Source organism: Streptopelia decaocto (genome assembly GCF_964273445.1).
Source record: "Streptopelia decaocto genome assembly, chromosome: 2".
Classification (NCBI taxonomy): Eukaryota; Metazoa; Chordata; class Aves; order Columbiformes; family Columbidae; genus Streptopelia; species Streptopelia decaocto.
This window is the reverse complement of record NC_138655.1, coordinates 38,619,877-38,646,174: the sequence shown is the minus strand read 5'-3', so window position 1 is coordinate 38,646,174 and position 26,298 is coordinate 38,619,877. Positions and strand designations below refer to the sequence as shown.

The following is a 26,298-nucleotide window of genomic DNA, read 5'->3' as shown; positions in this document are numbered from 1 at the left end:
CCTTCATCCAGCAAGCCTCCAGGCCAGGCTTGCAGTGTGCCCAGCACATTTGTGCAGCTTCTAATTAAGCCCTAAATGATTTTCAGCTTTGATGATCTTCCTGCTGTTTTTTCCTTCTCGCACAGCAAATTTCAGACGTTCATGTACAGTGAGATACAGGAATAGAAGCGACTCAGCTTGCAGTCGCCCTCACTTATAGAGAGCTGGTTATGAAAGAGTTTCTGAGCTACAGTTTACACCAAAAATCAGGACACTGGAGACAATTTAGCCTGGTTTGCTAGAAATGGCTGCAAAGATCATAGCAAATTCCTAAACTTAGTCTAAAAAAAGCCTCTGGCAAATTCACATCCCTTCTCATGTGCCACCTGCTCCTGTGATCCAATCTACCCCTCCTTAGCTCAGCGTGTGCCTGTCACTCTTCCTGCTCTGCCAGAAGCTCCCTGGTCTGGCATTGCCTAATCTGACCTAATCTAAAGCAAACTGTGGTACTCCAGTCGCACACAAGCGTGGGCTGCTTCCAAATAATTGTGTCAGTGCTCTTTGTGTTATTATTTTTTAGTGACCTTTTGAATTCTTCTCTGTGTACCTCCTCAATTGAGCCTCTGAATGAACCCGCTGTTTCTCTTGTGATATCATTTATTCATCTTTTTCTTTATTTTCCTGGTGGGAGCCTCAGTCTTCACCTTAAGTGTGTGAGACACATTGAAATCAACACGAGTACGTGCTAAGAAAAATGGCAGCACCAGACTGTGGTGTCAGTCCAGCAGAGTCACCACTTCTGAGAAATTTTATGTTCCTAGATTATTCTGAGCTGGTTCAGCAAAGGGGTCCTTCTAAAAAGCTCGTGAAGAAATCCCGCTTTTGCCCCAAGGTTATAAGTTATTTTGTTAGACCAGATGATATGACAACATGATTCTATCATGACAAATCGAAGTTTACTGAGCAAATCCATGTTCTATAACCTGATTTACTGGTGCCATCTGCCAACACCCATGAACAGATGCTCTGTAGGACCTCACTAATGTGCAAAAATGACTGGGAGAAACCCACTGCAAATAACTGAATTTTAAAAGTTATCAAGTGTAGAAGTAGAGATAACAAACATAACAAAAAATGTCTAGAAGAATGCATCCCAATGTTCATTTTTCTTTTCCATTTCCCTGACAGCAGTACTTCAGACTGTACTCATCTACATATGTGGGTATGTGGTATAAAAATAAACCAAGCACTCATATTTTCCTGTGATTTTTCTCCAGTCCTTTGCTATTGTATCCTTCAAAGATATTAGAGTGTCTTGGTGTGAGCAGTTGCAGTCACAGCTTACCCCAAATCAATGTTTCTTTCCTGATTGCTAAAATTCCTTTTACAGTCACAATTGAGCAGGTCCAGACTGACATACTGCTAGCATTAATGTATTTTTTAAAATGGTTTTCCCCTACTCTGCAGCTATTTCCAAGCCCTGTGTACTCTGAGGGCATGCCAAGGTAGGAGCAAACGAGTTTGCAATTATTGCCACCAGCAACATTAATTTTGCATTCCTGTCTCTTCAAAAACACAGGGGAGGAAAAGAGATAACGGAAAGATGAGCAACTTGTCCAGACGGAGGTTTGGAACGTGCCCAGGCTCAGAACAGGCACCACAGCAAGCGAGTGGAGCATCCCTGGCTCCTGCAGCCTCAGGGACCACTCAGAGAGGCGTGGGAGCAGCCCGAATTTGGGGTCCCTACAGTCCCTCAGCACTGTCACTACCTCTCACCACCTCCTGCCTGCGGGGTTTCCTGGAACTAAGCATTGATCTCTCAGGAGCTGCGTTAAAATTAGAAGCTGAAGCTGCAGTGATGGGGGTAACACTTTGCCTTCTCCCCTGGCACATGCTGTAGGGCAGCCTGCTCTGTCCGCACCAAGGGCGTTACGTGGCATCCATTCCAACTCGCTCAGGAAGGTGCTTTCTATAGACACAACCTATCCAATATCTGAAAAAGTCATAAAATCAGGGAATAGCAACTTTCAACCACTGTCACTCTTTCAGAGGCTAAATTTGGATCTGAGGCTGGAGAGCAGAAAGCCTCCTTCCCTTATCGTGCCAGTCCATTAAAATTAAACACTCACAGAAACTCTTCGTGGAGGAGCTATCACAGAACTATTAATAAAATATCCCTGAACTATTAATATGGTCTGTGGGAGCTCTAATCCACCACGGGGACTGATTATGTAAGTGCACAGGCAGGAAGACTCTGTTTTTATCCTCAGTTTAAATGACCTTTTGGTTTAAACAGTTTTGTTTATGATTGACATCTTCCTGAATCTGTAGGAAATTATTTTCTTTCAAAGGAGATTATATTTTGATTTACCATAAACTGACAAGTATCATCTAGATTAAAATGCATTTGGATTGCCAGATGTGTATTTGCTTTTCTGATTGCAAAGGGCAGAACTTACGAACCCATTTTAAAAATGTTCGAAATTCAGATTCCTGTAACCTAGAAATATGCTATAATTCATATTTTGAGCTCAGGTCATTGGTCTATGAAGCCAATTCACACTGTTCAGAAAGACTGGCCCTGAGCATCAAGTTGGATTCATTCCCAGTCTTGGTATTCCAAAGATTGTTTTGCTTTTCTGCCATGCTTTGGTGTGAGGAGATGCTGGAAGATCAGCTTGATTTTTAGCTTTCAGGCATTTCAGAACAACAACACAGTAAAAGCTTTTTGATGCATACTCATGCCAAAAGCAATAGATGTTGTGAAGGCAAGAACAGGCAGAAATAGTGAAAAATTGTCTCTCATTCACCTCATAGCTATCGCTCCCAAGCTATTTAGTGGAACATTATGTACCGTGGGTTTTCAGTCCCAGGCTTATTTCAGCTCAGAGATTTCCCTGCATAGGAGGTCTGAGAAGGGAAACAATGATGTCTGTAATGTTTTCTTCTTGGAGACACTTCTCCAATCTGAAATGAAAGATGTATTGAGGCCTGTATGAATTTTGGGGTGTCTGTGGCAGCTCCACTGTTGCACTCAAGTGTTCATTTCTTTCTCTTCTTTGGTCATGACATGGATGGGAATAACTGAAAACAGTAAAGAAAAATATATATATCCAGTTTAAAAAAGACAAATCAGGCAAAAGGAAAGTCCCATCTATGGCATCAGTTTTGTTGTGCCAACAAGGACAATTAAAACCCTGTTCTGTCTCTAGGTTTACCTTTACAGTTTGAGAAAGATGCTACTGCAGCATAGTTAAATGTATCCCTTATTTTAGTTCACTTCAGGTCCCAATGAAGAGGACCTGGTCTGAACTGGTGAGTGAGCAAGCTGCCCAAGCAGGTATCTGGAGCCCTTACACTGTTTCTTCCTGGCTATTGCTGAGTTGCAAGTTAACTAGATCAGCACCAGCTTGGATGTATTTATTCACTCTGCAATTTCATCTCTGAGCATCATGGTAATATGTTCAGCCTGGTTTCCAGGTAAAATGACAGTAGAGCCCACAAATAAGTAGACTAATTCCTGTGTATTATATTTTATTTATGCCATTAGAATAAAATGTAAATATACCCTCAGGATTGTTTTTGTTGGTATGTTTTGTTCCTTTTTTTTTTTTTTTTCATCATCAGGTTAAGAAAATCTCCATGATGCCAGGGTCCTTTTCACAGTAGGCTCCAAAAAATGTACCTCATTATAAAATACACCTTCCCAAGGAATCACAAGACATGAGAAATTAAAAGAGAATTCCTAAAAGCAAAAGCTCTCTAGCAGAAAATCAATTTCAGCTACTTTCACCTTGCCCCAGGGAAAGCAGCAGAAACACTAAGTGGGGTGTGGGAAAGGTCTCACACATCTTCCTGGAACTGTGCAGGCAGACCTCCAGACAGGAGCTTTTCTTTCCAAGACAGCTCTGCTCTAATTAGGGACTTCTGCAAAATTGGTGTGTTGCGGTTCCAAACAGTGTCTGGATGATTCCCATATCAAATTTCTTTGGTTTTAAAAAAAAATTATGTCTTTGTCCTTATTCTAATTGACAGCATTACAAATGCAGGTGGACTGAGGGATGAAGGTCAATTTGAGCTTATTGTGCTTAATAGGGTGAGGAACATAAATTAGCAAAAAGTTACACACAAAAAAAATGTTCTTTGGTTGTTGTTTTTCTCCTGGCCATCATGCTGCCTTTTCAAGGGTCTTTGTGCATTTTTGAGTATACCTTCAGAATGAAAAGAAAGCAATTGCCTTTAAATAAACCTGTTATGAGGGGCTTTCCTGTAACACTTAATCTACTGATGTACCAGACAGAATCTAGTTTATGGACTCAACAATCTGCGTTGGGTGAACATAAAACTCATTTTCTGTATAGGAAAGTGCATACTTCTTGTTAGTCAACCTTTTCCAGGGGCAGTCTGCCTGTTTAAACCTCCGGCTGGTTCCTAGAATTCCCAGCATTCAGACCTTTCTGAGTAATGTGGTATCATTAAAGTTGATCGACATGTTCTAAAAAAATCCATGTTCCCCCTTGGAAATGAAATCTGACTGATATTTCTCACCGAAGATTGTGATTAACATCATCTGTTTGTTCTAGTGAGAAGGCAGAACAATTTTTCTTTTTTGGGTCTGTATAAATCTTCGTTTCTTAAAGTTATTTCCCTGCCTCTCATCTCTCATTTCTTTACTGTCCTTTGCTTAAAACTCAGACTGTATCTTCTACGCTGACCTATGCTGATATGGTACAACCTGGGACGGCTGTGACAGCTTAGCCCTAAAAAGCAAAGGAATCCAGAGCTTCTGCCTTAGAGATACAGCTTGTGGGATGGCAGCTGCCTTGACAAATACAGATTTAAAAAAAAAAAAAGGCAAATACGAAACTTTTCAATATTTCTTAATATTTTTTTTTTAGAATGTTGTGTGAAAAGTTTCATATTTTCATTCCCATGTGGGAGGAAAGCAACTGAATATATGAATTTTGGATGAGATGGGCATTTTTGGCTTTGGTCTGCTCTAAACCCTAATTTTAGGTAGGGTAGAAAATCACTTTGTCCTTCATTTCACACTTCTGTTCATCAATGCTTTTTCTAGGTGGGCTCAGATTCTCTGCAGCTGTTTCTCAGCACAGCCCAGTTAAGTCACTGCAACCTGCAGCACTGCAGTAGTTTATATCAGTCAGAGCTGTGTCCCTAAACTCTAATGATTATTCCAGCAGAAATGGAAATACAGTCTCCTTTACAGTGAATGAACACCTCAACAGAGCGTGTGCTATCCTTAAAAAGCTCAGTTCATAATTTTCTGGAGATTAAAATGGGATCACCTGTTATGTTACACTGTTTGGCCTCCTGCATGCTGGTCTGACTACCCACTGCTCTCGCACATAGTATCAAATATTGAGATTTGTAATGATTTTGTGTAAACTGATATGTTCGAGGTTTAAGCAGCTCACACCACTATAAAGCAAAAGAAAAATGTATCACTTAATGCTTGTGGCGGCTCACAAACGTTATTCAAGTATGGTTTAAGATGACTGCCAGGGCAATCCACAGCCAGTGCTGAAGAGCATAGAGAATTCTGCCAGTCTGTCCTGAGTGGTAAGAGGTGGTGGGACACCTACATAGTGCTAAATCTGGGAAACAATTAGACCTTGACATGGCACAGAAGCTATACCAAGCAGGTGTATAAAGGGATTTTCCATATCATCTCACAAATCCACCACATATCCTCACCAGCTGTGCTCAATCTCTGATACTCCAGAGGAAGGTGAGAGAAAGCCCCAGGATACCCCGTGCTAATTGTGGGAGGAATGAACCTGCCTGAGTCTGGAAGCCAAAGCTCTGAAGGAAGAGACCTGATTATGCTCTGTCTTTATATGCTCAGCCGCAGGGGGTAGGAGCACAGGCAGGATGAGGACAGCTTCATCAGGATCTCCCTTCACAGGGGAGAGACAGGAACCTCTCCTCTCTCTGGAAGAGTATTTGCACACAGGAGCACCTGTCGTCCCATTATTTATACAACACAAAAAAATCCTAGGCTCTTCCGTGATTGACATTTGTTAGATGAGGGTGTAGGTACAAAATGCCCATCACAATATACAACAACCTTTAAAGACGTGCCAGCAACCTCCTCTTTTATGAAGTGTGCGGCACTGGCTGAGCAGAGCAGGACACCATTGCAAACACCTCCCCGTCGGGACGCTACCTGCATGCTAATGCTGAGGGTGTTTGTGCACAGCCTGGCAGCCAGCACTGGGCTCCGGCAGTTTCCATGGTGCCGTCATGGTGCGCTCGCCCTACACCTTCACTTATCAGCATTTCCCACCCATCCTCCTCGCCATAATATGCTGCTCACTCACCCTGAAAGGTCAGCCATTGTAATGATGATTTTAGCAAGGGGGAGGCAGGGAGGCCGAAGGGTGAAAAGGTGAGATGTGTGCAGCCATGTGCGTGGGAACCGGAGAGTTTGCCTTATGCGGCACAATGAGAAATTAGAAAGCTTCCCCTCGAGGGAGCAGTGCTCATCATCCCCCTCTCTCTTCCCACCCCATCTGAGTCAGATGCCCTGATGGAGTTAAAAAATGTTCTAGGGAAGCGTCTGGAGACCCTACTTTAAATCATCAGCAAGTGATGCGTGTGCAGAGGGAAGAGGGGACTGCGCCTGCTAACAGAAGAAACCAATGCGAACATTTCCAGGCATCTTTCTTTTTCCATCTTCCTCTTGCCCCTGCTCCCAGTGCTCATTTGCAGATAGAAAGAGGCAGACTTCTTCCTCTGACTTTCATCCTATTGTTTGCTGGGCTAAAGCACTGCATCTATTAACTCCTTTCCTTTTCTTTCTTTCTGTAGGACAGCTTTCCTGCCCGTTTTGGAGGAGTCCATTTTGTCAACCAGCCCTGGTACATCCATGCCCTGTACACACTAATCAAACCGTTCCTCAAAGACAAGACAAGGAAAAGGGTAATTAGACGGGGCTGGGGAGGGTAGGAAGCTCCAGAGCTGGAGTAACTGAGTAGCTGCCTGCTTTCTTCCTTCTTTTTCTTTCTGCATTTTTCATATGGCCTCAGAGAATTGCTGTTGTTGTTAAAATTTAGAGTTTGCAATGGTCAGAATTGAATCAATAACTCAGCCAGGGACTTGAAAGTTGTTATCACTAATAAAGTGTAAACACATTTTAACGGGAAGTGCTCAGGGATAGAGAGAATTGTCAACGTGGAGGGATTATCAGGCCTGGCTGAAGTCACCTGCAGTGAGGGGAACTTCAGCTCAACTCTTTTTGTGGGAGTAAAATTTTGTATTTCATTCCTTCAGCAAGTAGGCTGTTTTCACATGGTGGTAACTCACTTGTTTCCACAAAAAAAATACCCACGTCTGAGGGCTACTTGCTCACAGTGCAGAAGGGGCAAGTCTTCCTCACTGGAAGCCATGTGAACTGAGTTCCTGCAGTCATCTTGGCCATTTGTCCTCTGCAGTCTATCAACCATGGGATCATCCCTCAGAAGGCCCTAGAGCCCACCCTGGGGTGTGTCTGAGCAGGCAGGACAAGGGTAGTACCAGCCTGAAAGCAAAGAGAGATTCGAGAGACAAATGTCACTGAAGCAGTGCAAAGTGGGGACACAGACCTGCACCCCTGGGAAACGTCAGTCCCGAGGTGCAGGGCTGGGTTGCCCTCTCAGACACTGAGGACCCACTCTTCACATGTTCCAGTAAGCTCCACAATCTTCCTTTTCTTCTCACTGTTCTTTATACAACTCTTTATCCTCTTACAGTAGTAATAATCAGTCATTATTCCTGAGTTGCACTTTCCACGATTTAATACTTAAGAAAGTGAAAGTGTCATGTGCCAAAGCTAAGTAAATCAGGATTTTCAGAAGTGTTTATGGTGCCCGCCTAATTCTTGAGCTGCACATCCCAAAGCAAATCCCCCTCCTGCCCACCTGCGCCAGCCCTGAGCACTTCAGAAATTCCCACCTGAAACTGCAGTGTCAACTAATGACAGTCCACACCTCATTAGTGTTGTTATTATTGTGCTTAATGAAGTAAGGAATCGATGATGACTTTGAACTTTCTTTTTAATCTGTTAAAGATCTTTCTTCATGGTAACAACCTGAACAGCCTTCACCAGCTAATACACCCTGAATGCCTGCCCTCTGAATTTGGGGGGACTCTTCCTCCATATGACATGGGGACGTGGGCTCGAACGTTACTCGGTCCCGACTACAGTGACGAAAACGAGTACACCCACACCTCCTACAATGCCATGCATGTAAAGCATGCATCCTCCAACCTGGAGCGGGAGGCTTCACCCAAACCCATGAAAAGGTTAGTGCTGCCTTTGAAATCATGTCTTGTTTGGCTTTTCAAACTGGCTTGGCATAAAACTAGCAAGAAGGGCTGGCTCATCTGGCTTCAGAGAGAGGCTGTAATTTGGCAAACGTTGATAGTAAGAAGTGCTTCATCCTGGACTGTGCTCTTGGTATAGCGGCAGAAAGGAAAAATCTCTGTGGAACCATAATTACTCTTCTGATTACTGTGAAAGAAAACAAGGGGAAATTAATGAGCCCCTGCACAGAGCATTACAGAAAGTATATCAGAGTGAGATGCTATTCTGTACAGCACACTGCAGCCAGCAGCACCACTTCAGTGCGAGTCCCTGCTACTTGCTGCTGCTTCACTGCTGCTGACCCCAGCTGTTAACGAGAAAGCTTTTACCTCCTCGGAAATGCAGCTTTTGTACGATGAACACCACTGCCCTCTAAAGGGAAAATGGGCTAGTCTACTCAGGCTGCTATTGCTCCCGCTTTCTCCATCCAGCTCTGCTTAGGCAGCAGAGCTGCTCCTTTAACACCTTTGATTTTAGATGTAGTGGTTGTGCGTTCAGCTCTGAATGCTTCAAATTACACTTCTCAAGGGTATCACCCTCAGTAATTTTCACTGATTGCGGGGATGTGGTGAGGAGGGTCAAGACACCTGGCACGGGTTTGTAGGTGGTACGGCAGAGCCAACACCAGCTGCAGTGAGCGATGTCCGGGTTGGATCCCCTGCAAGAGTGTAACATCTGCGCTTGCCTCACCCTCCATGCCGCACTCCTCAAAACTGCCTTCCATGCAGATTGCAGTGATGCTTTAACTCGCTGATGCCACTTGACGAGTGCAGTGCTCACAGACACGGCATCACTCTGTGTGACAGGGAGCGGCCATCATTTTGTCACAGCAAAATCAAAGCTGACAATACAGACAAGCCATAATGTCATGCAATTAATTTTAAAAGTCTTTCATCTTCAGAAGAAAAAGAAATGCATTCTCGATTCACGGCTCCTTCTCAGGTCAGAGGGATGACGCGCTTCTGCAGCTACAAAGCCAAGCCTTGTGCTGGAAACACATACAGATGCTGTTAAGTCCTATGAGTGCCATGACTTACACGGCCACAGGACTGCAAGGCTACAACCCTTTGCAGGTATGCAGCCATGGCATGAAAAGAGGCGGCCATCTGCATAGTCAGCAGTTCTCACTACTGACTGCCAGCCAAGGCTGAGACCTAGGATGAGTTTATACATCCTGTCCCAGAGAGCTGGCTTTAAAACAACTTTTTTTCTTTTTTCTTTTTTTTTTTTTTTTTAATATTAACAGTGAAACACACTGAGTGTTTCAGAAAGATGTTAAGTAAATATTCCATAATTATTAAAATTTCTATATTAAGAGTGTACAATTTATGTAGCTTTATAGAAAGAAATCTGTAGTTTTTAAAGCTCTGAAGTGTTAAGACCTGCTTACAGGTAAATCTTTGCTGAGGATCAGATTCTCGGCTGCAAAGAAGGGAGGGTCTGTGTCCTCAAGGGAGAACCTCAGCTTGTAAATGAGCTCAGTGCCAGAAAACCCTGCCTCGAGGCAAAGGCTTCTTTTATAATCTGTTCACTAATACAAAAGTGCATTAATACAAATATGGTGAGTGGATGAATCTAATTTGTCACATTGCCTCAGGGCAGACTAGATCTAACTTTTAGCCTAATTTCGTTACTTGGTGGTTAAGTGAACCATCTGAACTTGTACCCTGTGGTCATTACAAGCTTTTAGAGGTGAAAAGTTCACTGCTTCGACAGATTTTTCTCCAATGAGTATTTTTTTTTATTCTTTTTTTCCCTGAAATTGCATTTTGGCCTAACTTGAGGTAAAATCCTATGCTTAGGAAGTATAATTTTGTGCTTTATTAGATTTATTAGACCAGATTTATATCTAAGGCCTATTAAAAAGCCTACAGATTTTTACCAGCATTACCTGTCTTCATATATCCCGCCTCGTCCCCTCTTTAGGTTCATACATCTCCAACACAACAAAAGTCCCAGGCCATGGCTGAGACTCCTGGATGCTCCAGGGAGGTTTACACTAGGCATAGGTGATCTCCTAACATTAGTCATCATCGCAAATACGATTCCCTCACAACTTCCTTTTCCCTTTTCCCTTTTCCCTTATTAAGCAATTTTGCAGTTTCATTAAAAATGTCTCCTCCCCTCCTCCACTTGTAGCACAAAAATCTTTAAATTCTTGAGTAGACATGGTAACTGTGTAAGTATTTCCATGCTTACAAAAGTTGAGTTTAATAAAAATGTTGCTGACCCTTTCTTTAGCACATATGTTCCTCCGAGAGGAGTAAGTATATACTGCACTCATGTGGCCCTGCCTTAAGTACTGTGTGCAGTTTTGGGTGCCTCAATACAAGAAAGACAGCAGACCATTTGAGAGTGAACAAGATGGTGAAGGGTCTCCATGGTAAGACTTCCAAGGAGCGGCTAAGGTCACTTGGTCTGTTCAGCTTGGAGAAGAGAAGGATGAGGGGTTATCTCATCACAGTTTACAACTTCTTCAAGGGGGACAGTGGAGGGGGATTTGCTGATCTCCTCTCTCTGGTGACCAGTGATAGGACATGAGGAACTGGAATGAAACTGCTTCAGGGGAAGTTCAGGTTGAACATTAGGAAAAGGTGGCTGATCACTGGAACAGGCTCCCCAGGGAAGTGGTCATGGCACCAAGTCTGTCAGAGTTCAAGGAGCATCTGGACAATGCTGTTAGTCATACGGTTTAGTTTTAGGGAGTCATTTAGTTTTAGGGAGTCATGTGAGGAGCAGTGTTGTTTAGGAGTCACGTGTTGGACTCAATTATCCTTATGGATCACTTCCAACTTGAGATATCCTGTGATTCTACGATTCTATATGAAGATTGAACCTTCTTGGGTTTCTGTAATTTCAGGATGAAAAGCCTGGCTGAGCAATTATGGGTCTTATCCTCTCTGACTTCCCAGATATTGCTGCAGATTTACCTGCTCAGTAATTAGCTGCAGGGGAGGGGAATGTTTATGAGAGGTGGATTTATCCCAAGCTTATTTGCCCCCAGAGCACTGTCCTGCTTCATGACAAGGTGCAAGGTTGCAGGTTGACCCTCCTGGCTCTGTGGCCACTTGTAAAGCTGCACAAGCTAGTCCTCATTACAGCTGCCACTAGGCCAGTGCTTTGTTAAAGCTTTCTTAATCTGGGAGCTCAGTGCTGCTAGAATAGCCCGGAGCCTTGCACTGTGAGCACAGTAAAGAGTCAAAAACTGTGAAATGTACAAATAATAGTAATTCTGAGTCAGAAAATTGCTGATCTGGCAAAGCTGGGAAGAGAGGTCTGTCTCAGAGGCTGCCATCCTGCACCTATAGAGAAGCTCACCCTGGCCATAACCTACTCCAAATAACAATTTTAGTAGCAGAGATGCTGAGAAATAGAGATAGGAGATTGAATTAGAGAATAACGGACCAAAATACTTTTGTAGCCACTTAATCTATGTCAGAAAATGAATGCAGAGCAGGAGAAGGAGGGAATTTTCATTATGAGACTGAAACCTAACTGAAGTTGACACCTGAAAATTAAAATATGTCTCAAAATGCAGACTAAGAGAAAAAGCAGCACAAAGCAGCAGTGCAAGGAAGCAAAACTAGAGCAGGTAAGTGCCCGTATGTTGGCTTGAGGAGTGACAGCAGTGCTTTGGCTCTTGTCACCAGGACAGATGAATATGAATTGAAACAAGTTCACTTGAGAGTTGTGAGGAAGGTCAGGAGAGTAGAGAGTGTATTTTTCCAGGAAGAAGCTATAGAAGAGAGTGGTTTGTTCAGTCTTGCAGAGCAAAGGTTGAAATGGATGTGATCGTTGTCTACAAATGCAGGAGGAATAAACACTGTGGAGAGAGAATAAGTATTTGACAAAAAGGACAACACAGATCAAATGGGTATAAGCTGACCAAAGTGTACCATGGCTACAAATTAGAGATTTGCAAGCCATCAGAGAAGTGAGTTACTGAAACCTCTTGTCAATATGACAACCTAACTGATACATAAGTGAAAGGTCTGAAATGAGGTGGCTACCAGTGGTCACAGGAGACTAGAGTTGCCCATCGAAGTCTAATTAGGTTCCAGTTTCTGCTCCCCTTAACAGCAATGGAACCAGAACTTCATCTTCTTCCCAGCCACAAGCAGGGTAGTTTTTCCCTGTGACTTGAAATCGCACAAGATTTGTTCTCAAGAAAGAGTCCTTGTTTATTTAAGAGAATGGAGGCATTGTAGACAGGGAAAGAACTGAAAATCCTCTTAGAAAACAAACTGCCACTGACTCTAGTTAGCAACAGGATCTTGAAAATCTTGAGATTTTACGAGTTTCTGTAATATGAAGAATCTTTAATCAAAACCATTGCAATTGTCTTTTTTCTACCAGAGGCCACATGAAGCCCCACTGGGTCAAAATCAAAACAGTGGAAATTGCACTCCCATCTGCAGTATTATCTCACACCCTGGGAAAAATCCCAGAACTCAACGGCTGTATGAACAGATGGGAAACACAGCAAAACAGCTGATGACTCCACATAATGAGTCTTAATGGCCGGGGGAGGGGTGGGGGGAAGGCAACAATAACAAAAATCCATTCAGAATATATCTATTTATTAAGATTCAGCTCAGTGATGTTTGAAATGGGTAAGGTAATAAACATGCAAACCAGCATGAATATAGTAATGGCAAAGTCAGTTAAATATGAGAGCTTGGCCGCAACTGATAATCACGGGAGCAGCAATGGCAACAGACTCTTCCCCTGTCTTGGGGCATCTCTTCTGAACCCTCTACATCCACACAGAGAGCCTGTCACTTACAAGTTGTGGGATTTGAGAATAATGTAAATGGTGTGAAAATTTGGAGCACAGGGAAGAAAATCACCTCCCTTTCAGTTGTGGCCAAACCTTCTGTGAGCCCTGATGGTCAGAAAGAGGCCTTGGGTTGCCGTAGTCAACAGGGAGCCAGCACAAAAGCAAAACATTTGCCTGAGGCAGTCATGCTAGCTTTGGTTGGTGAGCTGTTGTTTCTGGGAACAGCTGGCAGTTTTATCTGGGTGTGCAGTGTAATGAATAGTTACGGTGGATGGTTAAGCCGAGCAGTTAAAGAGCCAGAGACTGCTCTCGACATATCACTGTGCCAATAGCCCATAGCCTTCTGGCCAGCCACAGTGGGAGAAGCATACCTGTATCTATCTGGGTACCTAACTGCAGTGAGTAAGCATTGCCAGCTGGAGAGACGAGTTCAGTGACTGGGGAAGATGTGAAAGAGCTCAGTTCTTTGAGGAGCTTTCTCTTTCCATGGTGTCACGCTGCTTTTATGCTCAGGTCCAGCAACAGCAAGTAACCTGCAGTAGCACATTGCTTCCCTGAGACTTGCTTTTCTTTACAAGATCTGCCCTTCTGCAGGTGCATCTGGGTCACTTCTTGATGTTTGAACTTGATCTTCAGTCCAAGTGACAGAGACTGTTCTCTGCCCTCACTTGTTCCTTGTGCAGTCACCAAGCACAGCCTGGGAGCTGGATGTTCCTCCTCTGCCCTCCCAGGCATCAAAAGAGCCCTCGCTTTTAACCTGCTGCCAGTGCAAACAGGTCTGAAAATTTAGTGTAATTTAAAATTGCCCTGCAGAGAAAGAAAATTTTACCTAATAGCTACGTTTATAATCTGGCCAAACAACCTGTGATGTTTAATCAAATTCATTTAATTAAAGTTTATTTAAGGATAACTTTAATCAAATTTGGGGTTAAAAATTCTTCTTAGGATAACACGAACTGCAAGAGCATTACTATCACCAACTCAAGCTCATTAGAGACTCAGGAAATTCAGAGTTAGGGTAAAACTTTTAAAGAAGAGCCAAGCATGCTAATTGTGAAAATGTACGATTTATGCATCAAGAGAACATTTCATTTTCCTGCTGTGGAGTCGAAACTTACAGAATCATAGAATCATTTAGGTTGGAAAAGACCTTTAAGATGATCAAGTCCAACTGTTAACCTAAGACTGCCAAGTCCACTTCTAAACCGTAGCCCAGAGTGCCACATTTACACATCTTTTAAATACCTCCAGGGATGGTGACTCCACCACTTCCCTGGGCAGCCTGTTCCAGTGCCTGACAACCCTTTCTGTGAAGGATTTTTTCCTAATATCCACTCTGAACCTCCACTGGTGCAACTTGGGGCTGTTTCCTCTCATCCTAAAGGCCTTGAGCACCAAAAGATGGAAAGACCTGCCTAGTGATTCATCAAAAGCTCCCATATCAGGCATTTTGAAAATGCAGCTTAAAAACCTGTTGGAATGTGTTGCCCCATGTTGTTGAGTCAGAGCATGTGGATTTTTATGTCCTAGATTAGAGTGAAAGGATTTTAAAGTACAGATAAGGGTTTGCCATTATTGCATCCTGATGTGTATGCTTTCAAAAGGACTGATCTTCAAATGAACTTGTTGCTGAAGGTAACTGTTCTTGGAAACAGGATCCCAGAAGGAAGGGTATCACAACTGGTATACAAAAATGCTGACTGGAATAGTTTTAGATCCAAAAGGGACCATTCATGGGTGTGACTTGTGTAAGGTTTTTATTTATTCGGACTGGTTCCTCTATATGCCCAGCTGGGCTGTGCAAGGCAGACCTTTCTAGTTGTTATCCTTGGTGTGACCTTAGTGTTCCTTCACCATATGTTTCTGCTTTTACGGGTCATGTTTTATGCCTGCCCACAGTCAGCACCAATTTACTGCAGAAGTAGTAAAATACCAGCAAATAAAAATCAGTAGGAAAATGTGTGAAAACTTCTCACTGCCCATGGATGGCACCTGGGTTGCTCTGCTTGTAGCCAGGGTGCATTTCCACATGGGCTGGGGCAGAAGGGAGACACTAATGAGCTTTCAGTTAAAATAGCTCTATATTATGTGAGATCTTGGTGCAAGGCTTATATTCAATATTTTATCATGAATTATTTCAAACAATGGAGAATTTCTGAATATTCCCGTGGAAATCCTTTCCCCATATGAAAATTATGAATGAGATACGTCTTGATAGCAAAACACATGTCCTAGGCACATGCATATCATGTATTGTATGAAGTATCTTGTAACATAGATTATTAGCTGTTGAACAGCTTTATAGTTTTTGACCGTAATTCTGCTAATACATCAGAGATAGATGGAAAGGAGCCGGTGGATCTGGCATGTCAGCAGGTCCCAGGGAGGCTGCAGGGGAGATGGTGCAGAATATCCTCTGGGCTGGGAGTGAGAGAAGCTGAGGAGGAGATAAGAGTTGCAAAGCCACAGCTGACCAAGTACAGGAGGGACAGTAGCTTGGTGCTGGGGGTCCCCTGGGGCAGGACAGGAAATCATTTGTTCCCCGAGGGCATCAACAGTGAGGTTTTCATCTGTCTACAGCACTCACCAGTGCACGGGTATGAAAACACAGGCTGTCAGTGGGAATATCAGAACCCGTGCTGTTCAGGCTGCCTGAAATATTGCACTGTAAATTATGTCTTCAGCTGGCTATAAATTTGCCCAAAGTTTAGTAGTTTAGATTAGAGACATGACACTTTATAAAACAAATGGTTTTACACTGCTTATGTTTTTTTGCTGCCCTGTGAAAAATCCACCTACATCTGGCTGAGTTACAAGCCTTTGAAAAGGCAATTCACACATGCTCTGAAGAAACGTATTTGATTTTAGCATTTAATGACCCCGAGGTTTGCCTCATGCTTTAGCTTGACCTTCCAGAATAAATAAACTTGCTCAGCTTGGGTTGATGGTTCAGCGCCCACAATGTGCATCTCCTGTCTAGGCCACGGGGTGCAGAGAGCTTTTTGTAATTACGGCTTTTACTTGTGATCACGACAACTTTTGCTGTGCTAGGCCAGGCTGCGGCAAGACATGAAGCTGCGATTTGTCAGACTGACACCCCATGCTCTCAGGGCTGCCTGCTCCCTGCTCTTGGCAGGAGAGTTGGAGAGATGAAGATCCAGCAGTGAACCCAGATGGGATACTGGGAACTGGGGTCACTGGGATGGGAGCCCCAGGGCGGGTTGAAAGATGTGGCAGGCATACAGGACTGGAAGCAGCTGTGCTAGGAACCACACTGTGTGGGCAAACAAATGCGAATGGTTGGGGGAGGACTGATGGAGATCAGGAATGATCCTTTGGTTAAGCCTGTTGGGTGCAGCCCTGGAGAAGTGGTTCCCTCTCTCTCTCTCTCCTGGAGATCCTGCTTTGGGTTAAACCAAACTTCACACAGATGGTGAGATTGCACATTGTTTATTTTCAGCCTGCCAAGCTGTAGACTCTGGGGTCTGATTTCCAGAAATACTCAGCGCTCACCTGCAACAGAAATCAAGGGGACACGTGCTTAGAACACACAAGCTGCCATGTAATGTTGAGACCTCTGCCAAATCGGACCCTCAGTGCTGGGAAATGGGCACCCCATATTAGAGGAACACTTGGACCCTAACCTCACTGCACTTCATCTCTCCACATGCAAAATGGAAATTTAAAAAAATCCTGACAGTTGTAATATGGCAGTAAATGAATTAGCATTTAGGAGGCACACAAGTACTGCATTGATGAACTACACAGAAAAGCTCAGGAGGGAATTAACAAAGGCTATCTTCAGAGCAGGCTTGGAATAATATGCAGCAAATGTGTCACAGAGCCACACACTGAACTGCTAGAAGAAAGCAAAATAAATAGCCACTTAGTAGCTCAGCACCGTCTACCCTGAGCACTGAGGGAAGAAAGAGCCCTCTAAGAAAGAACAGTGCATGCTCCTGGTGCAATGCTGGGTTGCAATGCCCCCATGCACACCACTGAGTGACTGCTGCTCCCACAACCTACATTTTGGCTTTTCCCGCTGAGCCAGTGCTTGACTTTTCATCCTAAATAGTACGTCTGCAGAGGCACTTTCATGCTGCAGTGCTGTTCTTGTTAAGGACAGGAAACTTCTGATGTAGGACAGGGGAGTAAGAAGACTGTTACCCTTTGCTTTTGGGGCTCCATCTTCCCTGTTACTGCCACACAGAAGTGAAGAGACTGTGATTTAATAGAAAATCTGGTTGAGATGTTGGGAGCTGGAGTCACTGGAATGGGAGCAAAAAAGTCAGACTGAAAGATGGGGCAGGTGTAAAGGACCGGAGTGTCTGAGCAAAGGGACTGGAAGATGTTGGACTAGAAAGAGCACTTGGTGGGCAAGGAAATGGGGATGAGCAGGAAAAACATGAATGGTAATGAGAAATGCATGTGTGTGTGTGTAATATTGATAAAGTGAGGGAAGAAAACTTTCTTCATTACTTGGCCTGAATGGCTTTTGTTTGGATATCATATTCTGCACATTTTTTAGCAGCTTTTGCCCAATCTCCTGTAAACTGGTGTTGACTGCTGCTGCAGTATTGTTTTTATTTGACTCCATGACTAGGCTTTACCTTTTCATAGGTGATATATTGCACCCAGGGGAGTAAGGGTCTTTCAGAAATTCCTGTCTGAAGCTGATACTCCTGTACCTTACATGTTGAAAAAAAAAAAAAAGAAATAAGAAAAAAAATGTGGAGGTGTCAGTCTATAGCAGCGAAAGAAAACAGAGAGGACAAGCTACCACCCATGCCTTTCCTCTACCCTGGATTTGGGATATGACCAAGGCAAGATCTTGACATAGAAGCTCTGAGCACTTAGGAGCGGCAGATATCAGGGACATCCAAACTGGTCAAAAAAGACCAGGGTGTGCACCTTAATTCCAAGTTTGGTGGCACAGACTGACTCCTGTCTGTATTGCTCAGGGACAGCCTCTGCCAGAGGAGTCTGGCCGCATCTGCACTGCATAGTGCCTGGCTTTCACTCTCCTCTGGGTCTCAGTGGCCTTAAGGCAGAAGAAGACTGTATGTGCTATGCCAAATACTTAAGGATTTCTGTACATTTTCACAGTTCAGAGTGTCTGCAGTAAGCTGAGAGCTGTGTCATAGCCCACCAGAGAACTGTTTTTACAGTAAGTGCCAAAGGGTATGTGCTGCAGCCCCTGGGTGTGGCACAGGCTAAAGGATGGGACAGGACAGGGTACACAGCTGGCCAGCCCATGGTTACATCTGAATGTGGCACAGTGTCATCTTTGCTGCTTTTTGGGGCAGACCCTGTAGTGAGCTGTGCCCCAGATTTGCAGTGAGGAGGAGCAACTGCTGGGAGCGACGGGTCTGGAGAGAGCTGGCAGGTACAGGGAGGATGAGGGGCTGTGTGCTGGGTTTCATTCTGCAGCAGTCGCCTCTTCAGCAGTGTAGATTCACTCACAGAGACTTCTTCACTCGTGTTGTTAAGCACAGATCCAGGCCATGATTGTCCTCGGCTTTGATGTGCCAAGGCACTACTAAGAGGCCTCTCCCTAGGATGTGCCAGCCATCAAAGGGGAAAGATGGTCACTGCTGTCATGGTGGCCACAAGGCCAGCTCCCTTTTAGGAAGCGCAGCAGCAGCTTGTCACTATTGTCCTGAGGGCTAAGCACTGGGCTGGCAGTAAACTTCAGCCAGAGTTTTCATAGTGCTTTGCCTTGTCTCACTATGTTGGTGGGTCACTCAACCGGCTCAGCTGTTCCCCTAGACACAGATGCTGCTTCACCTCTTGGAAAAGCACAGTTCGTGTATCAAAGCTGCCCCTCTGGGCAGGTCTCTGCAGCACAATGCTGCGCTGTATTAACACAGGACAGCAAGCCAGTGCAAGTGTAGGAGCTGCAGAGTTGCACAAACAAGAGATTTCAGCAGGGCTGTGAGACTGGGCAGAGCCCTTCATGGCTTCTGCGCTGGAGTTGTGTCCTGCTGCCTGTACAGAGCTTGCCTGCACCTGCCTGCATCATCGGCAGGAGCACACATTCTCTCCAGGTGCCTTGCCCATGCATTTCATTTTCAAGTGCTTTAAATCACAGAATCACAGAATCGACTGGGTTGGAAAAGACCTCAGAGATCATCAAGTCCAACCCTTGGTTCAACTCTAGTCCGTTTATTAGATCATGGCACTAAGTGCCATGTCCAATCTGAGTTTAAAAACCTCCAGGGACGGCGAGTCCACCACCTCCCTGGGCAGGCCATTCCAATGCCTGACCACTCTCTCTGTAAAGAATTTCTTTCTAATATCCAGCCTAAATTTCCCCTGGCAGAGTTTAAGCCCATGCCCCCTTGTCCTATTGCTAACTGCCTGGGAGAAGAGACCAATCCCCACCTGGCTATAACTTCCCTTCAGGTAGTTATAGAGAGTGATGAGGTCACCTCTAAGCCTCCTCTTCTCTAGACTAAACAACCCCAGCTCCCTCAGCCTCTCCCCATAGGTCTTATGTTCAAGTCCCTTCACTAGTCGTGTTGCTCTTCTCTGGACCCGCTCCAGCACTTCAATGTCTTTCCTGAACTGAGGGGCCCTGAACTGAACACAATACTCCAGGTGTGGCCTCACCAATGCAGAGTACAGGGGAAGGATCACTTCCCTTGTCCTGCTGACCACGCTATTTTTGATACAGGACAGGATACCATTGGCCTTCTTGGCCACCTGGGCACACTGATGGCTCATGTTGAGCTTCCTGTCAATTAGTACCTCCAGGTCCCTTTCTGTCTGACTGCTCTCCAGCCACTCTGCGCCCAGCCTGTAGCGCTGCAGGGGGTTGTTGTGACCAAAGTGCAGCACCCGGCACTTGGCCTTATTGAAATTCAAGAGTACCTTTTACCACAATTACTTCATACCTGCACATCTGCATTTTCTTCTGTAATACCGAGGAAAAAATCCTTCGTTTTCCCAGCTGATGAAGACCTACTCTTGAGGTGTGTTGCAGAGCATGCTCTGGGGTGCTGCACCCTCCTCTGCAGTCTGATGGGGAGAAAGCAAGGTGGAGAGACAAATTGCCCCTCAGACCTTGTCAATACGAAAAGTCACAGATGTGATTAAAAAAAAAAAAAGTTTTCTCTGCTTATTATGTTCTGTAAAGGGAGTGGATAATTGCAAGATGAACAGCCCTGAAGCGCTGGTGAAACAGGAAAGGAATTAGAGGGAAATGAGCAGATGGTAGGTGAGAGGTAGATGAATAGAGTCACACGATGCGATCTGATTGATCGGCTATAGTATGTCACACTGAGAGCCTGAAGCCTCCTGCACTTAGGGAAAAAAACATGCCACCCTCCTCCTTCTTCCACAAAAACCCGCAAATGAAGCCCAGCACAAATGTAATATGCTCCTGTGAGCTGCAACTCGTCAGCATTGCTGTGATGAAAAGCATAAAATGAGGGATCAGAGAACTGGAAGATGTCTTTTAAGGTAAGCATGCCATGATACACTGGCAGTTACCATGCAGGATTTCAGTATTTTATATTTTGGTATTTTTGGTATTTTATGGGAAACAAAACTGATTCCAAACAGTGATTGATTCCTGTGCGCTGATTCACTCCAGCTGTGCTCTGACAAGGTCCTTCTGAAATCACTGTAGCTAGAAGGCCTGCGTCCAGTCTTCTTACATGGTCTGACTGAATTTGAGATAGTTACATTAAAATGACCACACACGCATAAAGCCATATGCTCTCTTATTGGTCTACATACCTATGCAGTGCTGTCACTTGAAATATATGGCTGACCTGCTGGAGAAACAGCTGGATAATGTTGATTTTCCAGACTTCCAAATATTCCTGCTGAACAGTAAAACAATTATGGGGGGTTTGATTGACGCTTTAAATGGAGCACACTCAAATAGTACCTTGACTTCAGAAGCGAGACTGAGAATTCATTTCTCTTTCCATTTTCATTTTGCTCTCCTAAGCAAGGCTACCTAGCCTGAGAAACTAGGCTAGGAAAGTCTATGGGCATTGACTTTGTCTGTTAATTACTTCAGATGTAGTTCACAGCCCATTATGATCATGTTGCACTTTTACAGGAGCTAAGTCTCCTGCATGTACGTATCATTTTAAAGAGAGACACGCATAGGGTCTGCCAGCTCAGGGCCTTACACAGTGACCTTATCTGTGAGATACAAACACATGGTTACTTGTGTTAAAATTTAATTTAAGCAGACCCCCCATACCCAAGAATCTTCCAAATAGGTTATCAAGAATTGTTAGCTGAGAACAGAGAAAAGTCAGAAGGTTTTCAATTCAAATATACCAATATATAATTCCAGAGTTTCAGCACACAGAGGACACGTGCCACATTTCAGGTGAGTATTGAAAGTAACATAGTGTGAGGCAGTTGTGGCTGTGATATAGAAATCATGGAACCTGTTGCCTCTGGTGTGAATATGTAAGAACTCTTCAGAATAGGGACCCAAATGCAGGTAACCCATGAATCATATTATATAACCAAATGTTTAGAACAGGTCACATGAATTGTACCCTGAGAACACCATTTATAGCACAGAGTGATCATAGATGTCTGCTGGTGACACAAAACACAACACAAGTGACTAAAATGTAGTGATATGAGGAGAAGGCCAATGCAATTACTATTTCCTGCTTAGATGATTAGTTCATACCTGGCTCAGGTCACAACAACTTGGACATGTCTTGAACATTAAAAAGTAGTTGCATTCATCCTGCAGACACAACAGGTGATGTTCTGCTGCTTAAGTCTGGGCATCTTGTATGATTTCAGGTTCTGTGGTGTCCTCTTGGCCTCCATGTGTTACTTTAGAAGGACATGAATCCTCTATATCTTCTCTAAATACTAAGTCATAACAGTCAGCCATGGAAGGTTGTCTTGGGTACCTTAAGGTACCATAAATGGCAGTAGGTATCTACATTTAGCAGCTGAATGTCATCTGTACTGTCAAAGTTGACATCCCGAAGGCATAATGAGCTGGGAAAGAAAATCATTGCCCTGTCAGGATAGATAAACACGAATTGGGATGTTTCAGAGAAGCTGTTATTTCTGTGAGCACAGAATCACAAGAAGGCTGAGGAAGGGACCTTGGGAGATCTACCTAACCTCCTGCTCAGAGTAGGGTCAGCCAGAGCAGGTTGCTCAGGACTGTGTCCAGCTGGATTTTGAGTATCTCTAAGGATGAAGACTCTACAACCTCTCTGGGCAACTTGTTCCAGTGTTTGTACACTCCCATAGTAAAAACATTTGGTTTTATGTTAAAATGGAAGTTCCTGTATTTCAATTTGTGCCCGTTGCCTCTCCTCCTGTCACTGGGTATCACTGAAATGAGTGGCTTCATGTTCTCTATTCCATCTCATCAGGTATTCATACACATTGGTATGGAAAGGCAGCAACATAAAAAGGCTTTTGTCTGGTGCAATGAAGTTCTGCTTGCCATAGGGTACTGACAGAACAGCAGCCACCACATTCTCAGGACCCAAGCTTAAACCAAACTTGCCAAACAAGGAAAGTTCTGTACTGTTCATTTACCATTTTATATCAAAATGGCTTAAACCATTGTGCAAGAGGGTGTCTTACTGTTTTAAAAGCAAAGATGGTTTCAGATGACAAGGACTGGTCAGGGCAAAGGTATTTTCGTGCCTGACTATAATTTATTTTTAAACAAGAGACTGAGGTGAAGTTAGATACCCAAACTTCTTTCAAGAACCATGATCAGATTCTACTTAAGATTTTGAAACGTGATTTTAAAGTCTTCTGAAGAAAATGTTAATGCAGTTAAAACAGGTATCAGTACTTTTAAAACAGAACTTAGTCTTAGTCCTAGGTTCAACTCTAGAGTCAGCATACAAAACCCCCTAATTATTGTGCAAACTTGCACATACCTAGAATATGACTGCTTTCCTGAACATGTTGTGTTAGATACACAAAACCAAGATGAAACCAACATATAGGGTGCAAATAGAATTTGTCTCATATTAATTGCTACAGCCACAAAATATAGTTAGTGGTCAGCTGAAAATGCTTTCTTCAACGGTGGTCTACTGCAAATAATCTTTTCTCTATCATTAAATAAAATATAGTTATAGAATACATATTCTAGGATTTTCTAGACCAGCAAAACCTACCTCTTATGCTGAGTTATTACATTAGTTTGTGAGCTGCATTTATATATATCACCAAAATGCTTTTCTAAGCATTTACATTCTTAATATATACCATAAATGAAGAATATGAAAAAAGTACTTTAAAATCCTGTTGAGATACTGAGTAATTTTCTTTTTTTCTACATAAAATTTAGGTTAAAAACAAAACTGGAAACATTTTTCAGCAAATGAAACGCTGATGCCTTGGGAAAACGGAAATCCAAACACGACAGCAAGTTCTTTAATGTGGTGTCTTAGAAAATGGTGATGATGATAATTCAAATCATTACTGTGCCTTTCAGATAGATGTCTGAACTGCTTATTTTACAATAGGGGCTCAGCAGCTTCTAGACGAAAAGGAGAAGAGAGATTACTGTTGCTGTAGAGCTTGGCAGATACTAAAATCTCCGTTGGATCCCACTTCATGTTATTCAGAAAGGCTGGGAAAAGCATTTGAATCATTTGGCATCTTGAATTCAGTGGTGGGGGTGGGCTGCAATGCATTTACTCGATGCTCCAGCTATTCTGGCTCTGTGTGAAGAGGAGCAGCGTGGGACCGGCATACATAGGCTGGGATTAAGTTGCTCCCAAGCCGATGTGCATCTGAGTACCAGTATGGGAGAGGAACTGGTATCTTGCTGTTACAAACGCAAGACATTTTTTTTCTGTAGTGAGATGAGGGCAGAGATAATCAGCAGTGATCACAAAAGAGACAAAAGGCAAAATTGTGACATTTTCCACATTTGACTTAGAGCAGAAACTTTCAGCTTTATGCTGCTAAATGCTGCAATGGATTTTTAACTTTTTATATTCATTTTAGGCCAGTGGGTCAGACAGAAACAAAACATTGGTGACAAGTATTAGATATTATCTAATAATAATTTAATCTGGTAGTCAAGAAAATAAAATAAAAACTCCTGCTATTATGATTTGAATCCATTTCATACCAGTTTCAAAGCCACATGATTAGCTTTTGCTGCCATATACTGGAATTATGTAAATTGCCATTTTGCATAATCTCCTGAATCAGCTGCTTTTCTATATTAAACTGCAGTCATAAACATTACATGTGTCACGTTACTGTAAAAAACACACAGTGAAAACATTTGGGCAAACATATTTTATTTGAAAATTTTGGCACAAAAATCTTCCTATTGAGCATCCAGTTTTTGTTATACCTCTTTGGAGATTTTTTTTTTAAATGAAAAAAAAAATGCTTTAATGAAAGCTCCAGGCACGAGAACACAAAAATAATCATACAAGTTATTCACAGTCATGGTATTCTGTCCTAACCAAGTGCTGCAGTTCCAAAGGATGCAATTTATTAATGATTCTTATCGAAAGAGAAGCGATATCTAATCTCACAAAGCAGCTAAGGCTTAAACTGAGGTTGCCATAATGAACAACTGGGAATTACAAACACATCCTGTAAGGAATGAGAGTGACCCCTAATTCTAAAAGCTGCCCATAAGGAAACTGGCTCTTTCAAAAGATGCCATGCACTATGCAAATGCCCAGGCTGGCTGATTCTACCTCTACCTTTGAAAAAGTTCCCATTTTAAATGTTTCGAGTTCACAAAGTGATTTAGCTCTAGAAAATCTCCTGTCTCAAAACAGGGAAAATGGAAGATAACAAGTCTCTGTAACAATGAATTCATCAGTTCCTCGCTCCACAGCTCAGTGATCAAACGCTGGAGCATACAGACCTCAGAAAGTGAAATAGTCTTGAATTTTCCAACTAGTTTAAGCCCATTTAGCTTTCGTCACTGCAAGAAATCATGATGGTCCGCTTTGTCTAGTGTTTACTCACTTTTTACATGTTGTAGTTTTTTTGTCCATTAGCAGCAAAGGATAAACTAGGCTTCCCACCTTGAAGACTGAAATGAATTTAAAATGGACTAGCCCTGTATAAAGTTCTCCTTCAAGGATGTAGACAAGGAAATAAATTGCAGGACTGGGCAAACCAGAAAGAAGGTGCCTCATCGTCATATTAATTCTGGCTTCTTCATTGATCTTGGGTAGCTCTTGGAACTTCTGCCCCTTAAACTCCTACATTAGTAAAATGTGATTTATCTGCTTATCTTTCTGACATTAGCAACATGTATGAGCTGAGACTCATTCCTGGAAGCAGATGTACAGATGACTTTGCTTTCCAGGAAGCAGTTGCACAAGCAGCTTTGCCTAGGAAGACATTAAGCACCAACAGATTTCATGGTATTTCAGGATCGGGCCTTTAAGTTGCTGAGGTCGATCAGCATTATGGGTAGTAGCTAAGTACTAAATATTTTGAAAGCATTTGAGATCTGCAATGAGTCACATCCCTGTTTGTATTCAAAGGAATGCTTCTCAAATTCCTTACGTGTTCCACAGAAAAGAAATAAAAAACCATAAAGGTGAAAACAGACAAAAGCAAAAATCATGAAATGAGGCAAAAAGACTCCAGGAAGGTGAGCGCCTCTGCAGCAGCCTCTGTTAGCATGTGTGTGTTCTTGCTTTCAGGTCCCAGTCTGTGGTGGAGCCCGGCACGCTGAAACACGAAGACCACGGGGAAAGCGAGAACACCCAACCGCTGCTGGCTCTGGACTGAGCTCCCACACACTCCACACTCATAAACAGACTTCCACCGTACCAGAAACCTACAGAGCACACCACACACACACACGCACGCGTTTTGCTTGAGAACAAGTCTTTCATGTCTCTTGACCAAGTCACAACTGTCACCAGCCATCTGTCCGTGTGGCCAGCTCTGAACAAAAACTGAGAGACTTCTATTGACACAGGAGTCTGTCCATATATGAAGAATTTCTTTCCTGATTTTTTTTTGACTTATGACATTAAAATATTGGAAATGATGGGACTGCATTCTCTGTTTAAAGAAACCGGGGTGTGTCAGTAGAAGTTTTTCTGAAGCCTCCAGTAAAGATGCTTGATTTTGTAGTAGTGAAGGATAAATGTGTTTTAAAGAAATGCATCTCAAATTTAAACTTTGCACTGTAATTAGTAGTTTAATGTGG

At 43.2% G+C, this 26,298-nt stretch overlaps 1 protein-coding gene across 1 annotated transcript in view; it reads left to right on the top strand.

The window, feature by feature from the left end:
* Positions 1-25,880, top strand: part of CLVS1 (clavesin 1) — a gene marked incomplete at its 5' end in the record, with an annotated part of 93,133 nt that extends 67,253 nt beyond the window's left edge. The window contains 3 exons of the mRNA XM_082045648.1: positions 6,811-6,921; positions 8,048-8,283; positions 25,784-25,880. Of these exons, the coding sequence (XP_081901774.1) occupies positions 6,811-6,921; positions 8,048-8,283; positions 25,784-25,871 (435 nt within the window). The 3' untranslated portion in view covers positions 25,872-25,880. The remainder of the gene's footprint in view (positions 1-6,810; positions 6,922-8,047; positions 8,284-25,783) is intronic.
* Between the last annotated feature and the right edge of the window lie 418 nt (positions 25,881-26,298).